The 13061-nt window shown below is 42.3% G+C and overlaps 1 protein-coding gene across 6 annotated transcripts in view; it reads right to left on the reverse strand.

Annotated features, from left to right (window-relative positions):
- The window catches only part of mtmr4 (myotubularin related protein 4), a 112095-nt gene that overhangs the window by 80250 nt on the left and 18784 nt on the right, over positions 1-13061 (reverse strand). For 4 of the 6 annotated variants that reach the window (XM_068008103.1, XM_068008104.1, XM_068008100.1 and 1 more), the window contains exons 2-3: positions 9439-9585; positions 28-117 (exon numbers count right to left, since the gene is read on the reverse strand). The exons of 1 other annotated variant lie outside the window; for it this stretch is intronic. In XM_068008103.1, the coding sequence (XP_067864204.1) occupies positions 28-117; positions 9439-9483 (135 nt within the window). In that variant the 5' untranslated portion in view covers positions 9484-9585. The remainder of the gene's footprint in view (positions 1-27; positions 118-9438; positions 9586-13061) is intronic. One more of the 6 variants, XM_068008101.1, reaches the window with a different exon arrangement.

Genomic DNA, 13061 nt, shown 5'->3' on the forward strand with positions numbered 1-13061 from the left:
AGTGAGCAGTATCATTGCAGACAGTACCTGCAGGTCCTCCTCCTCCTTCACCAGCTCTTTGCGCGGGAATAGGTCCTTGGCCTGGATGTACTCCAAACTGGGTGGCCCCTCCTCACCCTGTCAACAAAAACAGGCATCGGTCAGTAAGGTGGATATTGAGCTCAGAACATGCACGGCATGCTTAGAATTGAGGAAGCTACGACAATAGGTACAATATGTGAACCCATGGAGCAGGCTCCGTGGAGGTTAAAAAGACTCACTGAGCCCATTTTGAACATGGACCCATAGCTAAGCCTCCCTCCCCTGGAGATTATAGTACTTCATAAAAAAAGTTTGGCTTGTAAACTGTTGCAACAAATGAGCAGTCCAGTTCATCCTCACACCCAGAGTCACTGTCATGGCAGCAGAATCACATAGACTAAACAACTCTGAGGGAATGCAAACCCGAATAGTAACTTAGAATGTGTATATTGGACTAAGTGCATGTTTCCTCCTACCAATCAGAAGCACAACTCACCATTACAGAAATCCACAGTGTATCACTTGTTTCAATATTGCTGCTGCCCAGCATTATGAGCCATAGCCCTTCATCCAGGTTTGACAATTCTAAAAAAGGTTAGCTCGCTCACAAAAGGCCAACTAATCACAATGAGGAACAGGAATCACAGCTGATTGATCCTCTCTCTTGCCTACAGGTATCAAGGCCAATTGTAGCAACCCTAGTGACACCCCAACCAAGATCAGCAAACTTGCCACAGATTGGAGATCGAATCTAGGACTTCTGGTCTGCATGGCTTGGGATTGACTACGCTGGGTAATGAACGTACTCACTAGCCATTGGAGGTGCTCACCACAGTTATCAGGATTTAGAAATAGCAAACTGGACCTGAACTTGATTTGGAAATAACAAGGTCAAGACTATGGATTAGGGATAAACTAGCAAGAAAATATAACCCTAATATGTTCAGGCTCACTCGCATCCTTTTCTGGTAAAGCACATTCAATACTGCACAGTGACACCAAGGTGTCACATTGAACAACCTACCACACTGCACACTTTGTTCATTTTAATAGTTGGCAGAGCTTCAACTTATAAAAATAATTGGTTGACATCTCTGTTTTGACACATCATGAACAAACCTGCAAAATAAGACAAACATCAGCATCCGTGCCTAATTCCCATAATATAAACTAGGGTACTTGAGGATTTACTTCCAGAAACCTCAGCAAGAATAATAATGTTCTATCTCAATCTGACCTGTCTTCTTTTGGAAGCGCTGATGTAATCTCCCTAGAGGAATCAGTACAGTAACTGCACCAAAGTACTGTTTATTTGAGGATAGATGAATGTAACAAACCGTGCCACTCCAGCATCCACTCTAAATAAAAAAACTCAAGAATACCATGGAAAGGCGTTGCCAGCATCTAAACAGAGTGGCATTTGATTGTATCAACGGTATTTAAACACAGCTAAATTCGGCAAAGTACCTTGCAACTTGGTTGCCAGTATTTAATTAGCAAGGGGTAAGGATAAGTAGCCGCCTAAGTTCCATGCTGAAACTGAAGGTATAGTCAGACAGCTGCCTAAGTGAGTGCAGTGCCATGCAGCATTTCTGCTACCACATTTTTGGTGCAATTCTAATGTGAATGTTCATGGGTTTTAATTGAGAAATCTACGTGAAAGATTAGGACTCACAGTGCAATATTAGGAGAGAAGACAAGATTGGACATGTATTTGGTCAACGAGGAAATGCTCTGTATTTACTGACTCTTACCCTTCACCTTTCAGTCTCTGTACCTTTCAAATATCGTAAATGTTTCCTCGCACTTCCAAGTGCTGGACTGCACAGGCAGACAAGTGAAAAGACTGCACTGCAAAAGTTGGAACGCCCTGCCTAATCGTAAAGAAAAGGACATGTTAACAACAGACTTCATTCTGCAAGAAGGCAACACTAGAGGCTGCTTCCGGACCAGACTGTCTGGCTCGGAAGCAGCCTCTAGTGTTGCCTTCTTGCAGAATGAACTCCCAACACTGTGACATCAGAGACCAGTGTCTTAGCATCTGTGACAGGACATTCGCATTATTGTCGGATGCTGTTCGTTGATATCTGGCAACATTATTTATAATTTCCAAGATGTTAACGTATATGTTAAGGTGTGACCTGTCGTAGGATAATCCATTAAATGGGTAATATTCAATTTGCTGAATGTAGAGAACATGAATAATACAATTTTGTGCAGATCAGGAAATCCATCTAATCAGAGAATGGGAAGATCACTTGACACAATGAATGCCCAGGTTTTCATGAGATCCACGTTAATATGGAGGTAGTTAGCAGTGAAATTTTAACATGCACAACACATGAAAATGGTTCAGTCCAAGATTTTTGGGAATCAAACCAGTGTCCACTGGTCAGTGCATGCCCACACTACCCCGCACACAATCTCCTGAGGGAAAATCAATCAACAAATCCAACATTTCTACTCTGCAACGCTGGGGGCGGGGGCACCCTTCACATGTATCTCTTTGCCCCTCCCTTCCCTCTGTAGTACAGAAACCCACCATATCCTATGGAGTACCTGTCTATATGCAACCATATCTCAACCAGATATTTATCTAGTGTCTTCTTGTACATTAATTGTCTAGGGCATGTAGTCCACATGTCAAGCACTCTCTTAAGAAAAAATTAATTTCTTCTATCCCCTCTTTCCTGGGGCTGTTCATCTTAAGCCTGCATCTTCCAGCAATAAGTTCACAGACCAGTCAAGTACTCTGATTACATCTGCCTCATCTCTGTATTTTCAAGATGTGGAGCAGATCTTTTTTTCCCCCCAAAGAAACCAAGTTCAGTTCTGCGAATAGGGAGAAAAAAAGCACTGCCAATTTATGTTTTTAAAAGGTTGTTCCTGACCAGTTACCATTCCTTGCACCAAAAGATTCCAATCAGCAACAACTCCTTTCTGCTCTTTTTCATTGTGCTAATATGCCACAAAGATAGAACAAAGCTTAATTTAGATTAGTTCACTAGATTCAGTAAACAGGACAAATCAATCTTGAAATTATTAATATAGCAAATAAACTGGAAATGCCTGCTGTATTTGAGTCACGTGTCAACTGTAAGATTGATGAACTATACTGATTTATAAGCTGTATACAGTAAATGCTCAAAACAGTAGTGTATATATGACTGATGTACTCCACCAAATAGTAGATGCTGTGTATAGTATACACTTACTATAGTGGATTCTGTGTATAGTTTATGCCTCGTATAGTGTAAGCTGTGTATATTGTATACTCAGGAAGCTAGTTATAGTTAATGCCCAGAAGAGTGGCTGTTGTGTATTGTTTATGCCCAGTAAGCAGATTTTTTTTATAGTATATGCTCAGTACACTGGATGCTGTATATATGACCATCACAGTGGATGAAGATATGTGCCCTGTATAGTGGATGCTGTGTATAGCATATGCTCAGTATAATGGATACTATATGTGTGTGCGCAGGACAGTGAATAAATATAATGGCCCAGAATTTGCTGTCAAAGTAACAGTAAGGCTGACGGTGCTCACTGTTATTTATGTGCAAACTGCACAGCAACCTCAGGCGAAGGCAGATGCACAGTTAAACGCGAAAATCTGGAAGTTGCTGTCCGGGGTGCACTGCTCAGTTGTTAGCTTTGCGAAAACAGCATCTCGTTGTCTGACTCACCATTCAAATGCATTGAATGGCATGAAGTTCCTGTATTTGCATGATAAGACACGAACTAAATTCGCCACAGAAAGTTTGGACTTGTCCATTTCAGTCCAAGTACCTTTTTAACGGCATGATGTGTTAATTACTGCCAATCAACCTCTCTAGCACTGAAAATTAACTATTACAAGTATAGTCTCATTCCTTCAGGTTTTAATTGTTGTTGGAGAATTTTTTAAAATTTAAATTTAATTTTTAAAAAACTTTTTCTTTGTCTCTTTTTCTCTCTCTTTTAATCCAATCTTTCTTTCCTTCTCTTTATTTCTCTTTCTGTACCTGATTTGACATTGAATTCACTATCCTAACTTATACTTCCTTGTTCAGATTCTGCGCTGTTCATTTCACAATATTTCAATCTAATTGGTTTACGAGATACACAGTTGCTTGTCCTGTTCACTCAGAACAGAGATGCCCTGTAGAGGGCGCCGTGCCATTTCCATCTCCCATTTCCAGTAACTTCCAGTGCAAGATCTCCTGGAAATTAAACAGGCAAGGGCCAGTCTAACTAATGGCAGGCACCGTTCGTTAGCCAGCTACAGCAAATTCTAGGCAATTATGTGAAATACACACACACTCCCCCAGGATAGTGGAAGCTGTGCGGTGGAAACCCAGTACACTGGAAGCTGGTTACAGTTAATGCCCAAAACAGTGGATGCTGTGTATAGTATAAACTGACCATAGTGGAAGCGGGTTACAGTAGATGCTGTACACAATGTATGTTCAGTGTACAGTATGTGCTCAGTATATAATGAATAATGTGTTTAGTATATGTTTAGCACACTGGATACTGTATATAGCTTGTGCCCAGTACAATGAATGCTGTTTATAGCATATGCTCACTATAGTGGATGCTGCATTCAGTACACACTCAGTAGTGGGAAGCTGTGTATAGTATATGCCCAGTACAGTAGATCCTGTGTATAGTATATGCTCAGTGGTCGCTGCATATAGTCCCTGCTCACTACGGTGGATACGGAAAAAAATTATTTCCTTCCCAAGTTTTAGCTTGGGACTTATTAACTCTTAATTCATTCAGAATACATTAGAAATTAAAAGCCAGCTTCACCCACAGAAACCATGTCCCAACTTCAAGGAGAGGCTATCTGTGGTATATACTAGTTAATGTAGATAACTCCTCTAGTTGATGAGAAAAAGGAGAATCGCTGCGTAAGGAAATTGATCACAATTATCTTAAAAGAGTTGTGAACTATTGATTATTTTTTTACTATATACGAGAAGTTAGCAACGTTTAACAACTACTGTAAGAAGATACATTAACTTTCTGCTGTTTATTAACTTTCTAATTTATTCAATAATTCATTTGGTAGTTAAGGATTAAAATAAAGTCTCATGTCATGTCATTCTGGTGCTTCTTGGAGAGCAGGATGATCCCCTGGAGACAAGGGATAGAACCAGTAGCTAAAGCAATCTTAAGAAGGATTTTCTCTTCATTACTTGGGCATGTTAACAAACTTATCTTGAAATCAGAGCAAGTGTGAAGGAGGGGAACAGGAGACAGCCTCAACATGAGGTGGAGAGAAGGAGAAACAGCACCAATGATCTCTTGAACTGGCAGAGATAGTAAGTGACAGAGATAGTAAGCAATTCCAGTAAGTGAGGGAATTGTTCATTTCACCCATAAATCTGCTATTTGATATCAAATTTTAAAGACAGGGACAGTATTAATAATTTTACTAGAACTTCTGAATTATTAGGAAACAACCATAAACAGAACAAAAACATTTGGACTGAACAGCTGATTCCATCATTTAGAGGTAATGCACTCAATTTTTTTTGTGTCAATCCAATGTACAATACACACTATGAAACTAAAAATCTGTTAGTCTCAATCTCATGACTTAACCTGAAGTGTGGAGGCAAAAGTACGAGAAACTCTAGAAAGCTCTACAAGGTACTTGAAGAATTAGTCCTGGAACAAAAAGATATTTGGAAATTTTGGCTAGAAGAGAATATGGTAACCAATTCTAATAGTTTATGCCAATCAATGTTTAAGAGATCAATTTCTGGAAACAGTTCCATATGATCCAAAGATACGGTTCCTTGATCAGGAGGGCAAGACCCTGAAGTAGTCAAGCAAAAAAGTGTCAGTGTCCTGGCGACCAGATGGACAGTCAGATTCCTTTCAACAGACAGCCAGAGGAAAACACACCCAGCTGAGAGCGCATCTACAACTCTTGAGAGTCAGAGGTAGGTCACAGAATGAGGCCCCAGAGTGGTGTGTAACGTTTTGGTTTGTACCTGTATTGCCTGTACCAGCTTTTAGGATACCGCTGTAATGTTAGATTCAGCTTATAAGGGGTAACTCCCGTGGCAAAACAGCATCTTTTCTCAAAGTGAAGCCAGCTTCCTGCTTCTAGTTCCAACAATAGTGATTTGACATGTTAATTAGTAAACCGAGGGGATTGCTGTGTACAATCTCAAGCATTTTATGCCAATGTGATAAAATGGGCTTTTATGTGATTTAAATGACCATGCATTCTCTTATTCCATACACCTAGCTTAGGTAAAACAGGCATTTGGGTACCTCGTGCTCTCACATCCAAAAGGAAGCATTTCAAAATGGCAAACTTTGATCGCTCAGTGAGCCAAACACCCCCCTCCACCTCACTCGCTCTTAGGATCTTTTCTTCTCTCTCTCTCAAACAAACACAGAATGGGCATGTGAACCTGAGCAGCCAGAAGCAGGAAGACAGGGCCAGTCAGCTTGCATATGACTTGATAGAGAGACTTTGCCTACAGAATCAGACAAGTTGTGTCTGTTATTGTACCTGGAACAAGCAGCATAGACCTTACCATGAAAACTGTATTCTGTACATTATATTTCGAAGAGTGCTTGCATAAATATAGGCGAACGCGTGTGGCGGCATGTTTGATGTTACAGTAGCTAGAGTATGTAGCAAGCAAGGATTCTATATTACGATCCCCAAGCCACACTATCATTTAACTAGATATTGGGCAGTAAAAGGTAGCACTCCAGATCATATAGGATGTGAGGCCTGCTTATGGGAGTGACTGGTGACACTGAATCCAAGAGAATATCTACTACAAAACCCAAAATTTATAATAGGGTGACATCACAGATCTCCAGTGCTCCAATGGGGTACAGTGAGTGCTTGCTGGATCAGCCATGCAGCAAAATCCAAATCTGGAATATTAAACCTAGTTGTAAAGAATATGATGGCATTCCTATATCAAGTATGCAATGACACCTGATGCAAGGAATAGGACAGCATTCCTATGCCACGTCTTAGTGAATGGGCAGCCCAAAGGATAATGTGATACTGGGTGTACTCTAACACCAGTATGACCACATGGTGCAGAATGACCAGTATCCAGATGGAAGGACGGTCCGTGTTCATGGACTCACTGGAGCACTTGATGTACCACTGGCCAATATCTGATGAGAACACCACTCGTTGGAAGTAAAAAAGTAGAACTGTTCTGCTACGGAATGATTTGAATGATGGAGATATTATGGCTAATACAGTTACAGAGGGAAAGCTTGGCCAATGATTTGGAGTCAGGCAAAGAGCACAGAGCCGAACCAGTAAAAGCAAGCTGGGGGCGGAGGGGTGGTCAAGGTCACTACACAAAATATCTTGCAAGAAGCCATCAACCAGGGCAATCCAGGTATTCTAGACAAGAGAGAGCTGGCAGAGGCTCAGCAGATGAAGGCTACAATAAAACATATGTGTACTCAAGCTACAGAAGCATCAGGCAGACACAGTTTGAACCAATGGTATGGTACAGCACATGATGTACAGTACATATGCCCAGTACAGTGGATCCTATGCACAGCATATATTGAGTACAGTGGATGCTGTGTAAAGTATATGCCCAGTACATTGGATTCTGTGTACTGTATTTGCCAAATACAGTGGATTTTTTTTAGTATATACCCAATACAGTTGTTATATAGATTCCTTATGTAATATATAACTGCTGCACCTCCTCGATGAGTGTGATGCTTAATCATTTCTTCGGAACGGCTGACCTTCAGGTTAAAGTTGGAATCTGTCTGGGTGCAGGTTGCAATATTCACTCAGCTGCTGTAGTAATTAAATAGTCTGTGGGAATCTACAAGGCAGGTTCTGTAGAATCTGTAGCGGTTCTCTTTTTCTTGCTCTGATAAGAATATAAATATATCCCATCAAATGAATTCCACTGGCTTCACGCAGCAGGGAGCCTGCTCAGACTCTTGTAATTACACAGAGCATTTGGAAAAAAAGAGGCCAGCTCACACTCAGATTGACTGGGGCATGTAATCACATTCACACAATCTGGGTACAGCTCTGACTGCATATGCAGGCAGGTTATTAATTTCTGAAGCTTAATACTACATTCACTTCTAAATAATTTTCTTTATCTCTCAACAGTGTTGACGTACATTCAATACAGGTACACCAGACCCACTCCTGTTGATCCCTACTTTATAGCACATCATTCCAGGTCTCTGTCCACTAATCTCTACCGTGTTCTACAGCCTCTTAATCTGGGCCTTCTCTCATCAATCCCTACTGTGTTCAACAGTCCATTAATCCAGAACCTTTCCTACTAATTCCTACTGTGGTTCACAGCCCATCAATCCAAACTCTCTCCTGCTGATCCCCACAATATTCTATAGCCCATCAAGTTGGACCCTGTCCTGCAATCCCTACTTTGTTCTATAGCGCATCAATCTGAGCCTTGCAACACCAATCTCCATTGCGTTTTATATCCCATTAATCCAGGCCCTCGCCAGCTAAATCCTACAGTGCTCTACAGCCTATCAATCCAGACTTTCTTGCATCAACCCTGGTCTAAAATTTGTTCATCAAAAACAATCCATGAGGCACTATTGAGTAGACATTTAGATCTGACTGGAAACATCTTAGGAGAACACCACCACTGGGTTTAATCTGGAACACTCTTTGTGATCAAGTACAATAGATTTATAACAAAAGATTCTAAAAAGATGACGGTAAATCTCACTGCATTCACATGAACTGGGCTAGCAGGGACTGAACCCAGTAAGAAGGGCTGGGTGCTTTCAAATAATAACTCCAACGGATACAACCGTAAAGGTTGCCCCCTCCCAAGATGTCAGAGCTTCAGACCGAAGAGGCAGCATAATTTTTTTTTTACAGCTTCTGGGGACACCCTACCCTCATCACTGGTTCTGGGTACGACAGCATTGCTGACCAACCACCAAGGTCAGCGAACACGTTACAAATATTTACAATTCAAAAATACCAGCCTTTCTTTGAATTCCTCCTGAATATCAAGTATGGTAATGAAAATACTACAAGAGCCAGAAAATAATCTTAATCCACAATGAAGAATGCAAAAAATGGATTAAGGCTAAATATTCAAGAATGAAGCAGCTGATTAAAATCAAAATAATCTTAAAAATAATAAATAGAAATATCAGAATAAACACACGCTCCTTATTAAGGCTGAGCCAACATATCAACACGATCACCTGAAAGCAGTAGCAAGCTGCCTTGGCCCTGTGGAACAGAATATGCTTAGTCACCAGTCGGCCTCTTCTTCCTAATAACAGCAATTGGTTCAATAAGATTTCCTATTCCTTGCTCTCCCTGACACACTGCATATCAAGAATTATCCAGCAACCCATGGCTGCACAGGCCCACAAAGCTGACAGAAGAAAAAAACAGCAGAGACTCACAAAGCAATTCAGCATGGAACAGCTGACGTGAGCAGCCAGACTCATGTTCAGTGGAGGCCAGTCTGATCCTGCAGTACAAGGAGCCTAGACAGAAGCATAGAGGGTGTATCCAGCCCCGGCACAGACCCCTTCATCGCTGCTGCTCTCCTATCAAATAGAAAATGATGAACACACACTGCCTGGAAAGTGAATAATGTAACGGAGCGTTTCCCAGACTTTGTCCAATCCGCTCACTCCCTGCAGCAGGTGCACATTGCTGTACTATTGCTCGGGGGAGGGTGAAAGGGGGTTGTAGCTCCTCCTACAGAGCATCACTCAGTGCTGTGTAACCTGTACTGCATCAGAGGCAGCTCCCACTGCAGAGAGCTACTGTCAGCTATTGTACAGGAAAAGTATCTCTATCCATTTGGAGCAGTTTAAATTTATCTTCAGACATTTCATTTGAAAATTCGAACCCTTTCTACAAGAGCTTTAAAATAGAATCTTTCAAATTCACAGCGAGTGTGCACAGTTGAATTTACACTGTACCATACAGTTATTAGAAAGCTTTGACTGCAGAATGTGTAGCACCAAATCAAAAGCTGCATCAAGCACTAAACATTTGCCTGAGGAAGGAGAAAATCTCCGAAAGCTTGTGAATTTAAAATAAAATTGCTGGACTATAACTTGGTGTTGTAAAATTGTTTACAATCAAGCACTAAAAGTCTACTAGTTTGGACTCTGGATCCAAAATTTATTTTAGTTTTGTTTTTGTTTGGATACCTGACACAATCCATTAAATAATCAGGACCTAACACATTAATGCAGTGCCCGATTTGTGCCACCCACAACTATCTTCCCACAGCTTGCTAACTCCCTCTAGTGGCAAAAATGAGGCTTTTCTTTAATTACACAATAGTGGGCTGGGTGCTTTCACATAATGAAATAAGATATTGGGCGGTGGCGAGGGAAAGACCAAAAGGCTGCGGGGGGGGGGGGGGGGGGGGGGTGGTGGTGTTTGAAGACACACTGTCACGTGGCCCGGGGGGGGGGGGGGGGGGTGGGAGGAGCTAAAAAGATCAACAGGCTAAGACTCCCAGGGAGTAGAGGAAAAGGAGAGATTCACAGACCCAGACTGAGAGGGGAGAGACCCAGACAAATGGAGATCAAGGTGCAGGGGAGGAGTAGAGATCCAGACAGACCAAAAAAAAGGGGAGCGAGCAGAGGCAGAGTTAGAGACAGACCAACTTAATCCATCCCATAACAGCAACAGCTTCAATCAAGACAGTGAGAAATGTCAAACACAGCTATTTCTACAAGGATCAGGCTAAGACAGACTGGATGGTTAGAAAGGATAATTAGAAATACAACAAATATGCTACTGCAATTTTAACACAGCTGGACATTAACAACCAGTCGACCTGGTGGCTCCCCATGCTATAGAAAGCTGCCGGGCAGAGGTTTGCATTCTACAACAGCCGATAATGATACCATCTCAGGAAATACGGATTTGTCCATTATTTTATTGTTGTTAAATTTACCATTTTTTTTCCATTGTGCATTCCTCCCTAGGCTTGAGATCCTATAAAATCAATAAGTAGAGGAAGAACAATTGAAACAGCAGCTCATCAATCACCAGCAGCCATCTGTCTTCTTCTCCCCGCCCCACCCCGCTGGTGACTCACAGGCTCAGTATAGTTGCGCTGTATGCAATGACTCACATAATCGAGTTATACTGTGCAATTCCAGACAGGCTGTGTTTTAAAAAAACTACCTTGCCTGGGCAAAGCTACAATTGGCTCTTCTAGAGGATCAATGGGCTCTCAGGGGTGAGCACTGTTCTCCAGTTATTTTGCTCCACATTTACAATTCAAACCCCACTCCTGCTTCCCCATGCCACACACTAATTAGCTCTAAGACCACTACAATTGCTATGGATAAAGCAGTTGCAAGCAAGCATTCAAAAGTAGCCTAAGTGGAATATTCCCTCCTCTCCTCTGGAGAAATGCCTTACCTCTGCTCTGTCACTTTGGACAGTCGGTTTGAGATTAAAACCCTCTAGGGAGGTGTAATTGTGAACACAAAACCACTGGTTGAACACATTAGTCAGTACACCAATAAGCCATGTCATGAGTTACCTGTCAACATTCACCATCTAAATCTGCTCCTACTGAAATTACAAATCTGCATCAGCAATACTGATTAAAAGATGGAGGAAAGGTTGGTGAGCAATTCTGTATACAGCAATCCCACATGTTCATAGTTTTAAAAGAGACTATAAAATGGTATTTCTGATCCATTAGCGGTCTTAAATGAATAACCTATTTCCCCATCCCAGGCCAATAACAATAGAAATGAACAGAACAGCGCCATGGTGCACACAAACCACCCGCTGCCATCTTCAGACCCCCCCCCACCCCAACCAATCTTTTTTTTTTATTCGTTCATGGGGTGTGGGCGTTGCTGGCGAGGCCGGCATTTATTGCCCATCCCAAGCACATAATCCAATCTGGCCTGGATTATGTGCTTGGGTCTCTGGAGTGGGATTTGGACCCGCAGATGTCTGGCTCAGAGGCGGGAGTGCTACCACTGAGCCAAGGCTGACATTTAAGGAGCGGACTTCACGTTGCTTTCAGCAGAAGGAGTGGCATGTGTTTCATGATATTAATGAGGGGTTTAGAACAGACCAAAGGCGATCTGAGGAAAAACTTTTTAACGCAACGAGTGGTTATGATCTGGAATGCACTGCCTGGTGGAGGCCGATTCAATTGTGGCTTTCAAAAGGGAATTGAAAGAAAAAAAATTGCAGGGCTATGGGGAAAGGACGGGGTTGCTGGATTGCTCTTGCAGGGAGCCGGCATGGGCTCAATGGGCCAAATGGCTCCTTTCTGTGCTGTAACCATTCTATGATTCTAATCCGATCTCTCCATTTCCCCCCGCCCCCCAAGATCTTCAGGTCCCACCACAGCGCGATCTCTCCCTCCCTCTTCTCCAGTTCCCGGCTGCGGCCTTGTACAGCAGGCTTTCCCACCCGGCAGCCAGCCAGCCTCTCAATCTGGCTGGCTGCCGGACGGCAAACTGAGTAAAAAACTTCTAATGAAGTCCTGCCGTTAAATCCAGCAGGACCTCCACCTTTCCTGTATTTCCGGGTTTCCCGGCCATTGACAGGTGCCCCCCTCCCTCCCCGCAAATAACAGGGCCGTAGAGTACAAAAGCAAGGAAGCTATGCTAAACCTTTATAACGGGTCATTTTCAGGTTGGCAGACTGTAACCAGTGCAGTGCCGCAAGGATCGGTGCTTGGGCCTCAGCTATTTACAATCTATATTAATGACTTGGACGAAGGGACCGAATGTAATGTATCCAAGTTTGCTGACGATACAAACCTAGGTAGGAAAGTAAGCTGTGAGGACACAAGAGTGTCTGCAAAGGGATATAGGTGAGCAGGCAAGAAGGTGACAGATGGAATATAATGTGAGGATGTTCACTTTGGTAGGGAGAATGGAAAAACAGAATATTAAATAAAAACAGAAAATGCTGGAGAAGCTCAGCAAGTCAGGCAGCATCTGTGGAGAAAGAAACGGTGTTCACGTTTCAGGTCGAAGACCTTTCGTCAGAACATTAAATGTTGGTGTTCAGAGAGATC

Source organism: Heptranchias perlo, chromosome 28, assembly GCF_035084215.1.
Source record: "Heptranchias perlo isolate sHepPer1 chromosome 28, sHepPer1.hap1, whole genome shotgun sequence".
NCBI classification, from domain to species: Eukaryota; Metazoa; Chordata; class Chondrichthyes; order Hexanchiformes; family Hexanchidae; genus Heptranchias; species Heptranchias perlo.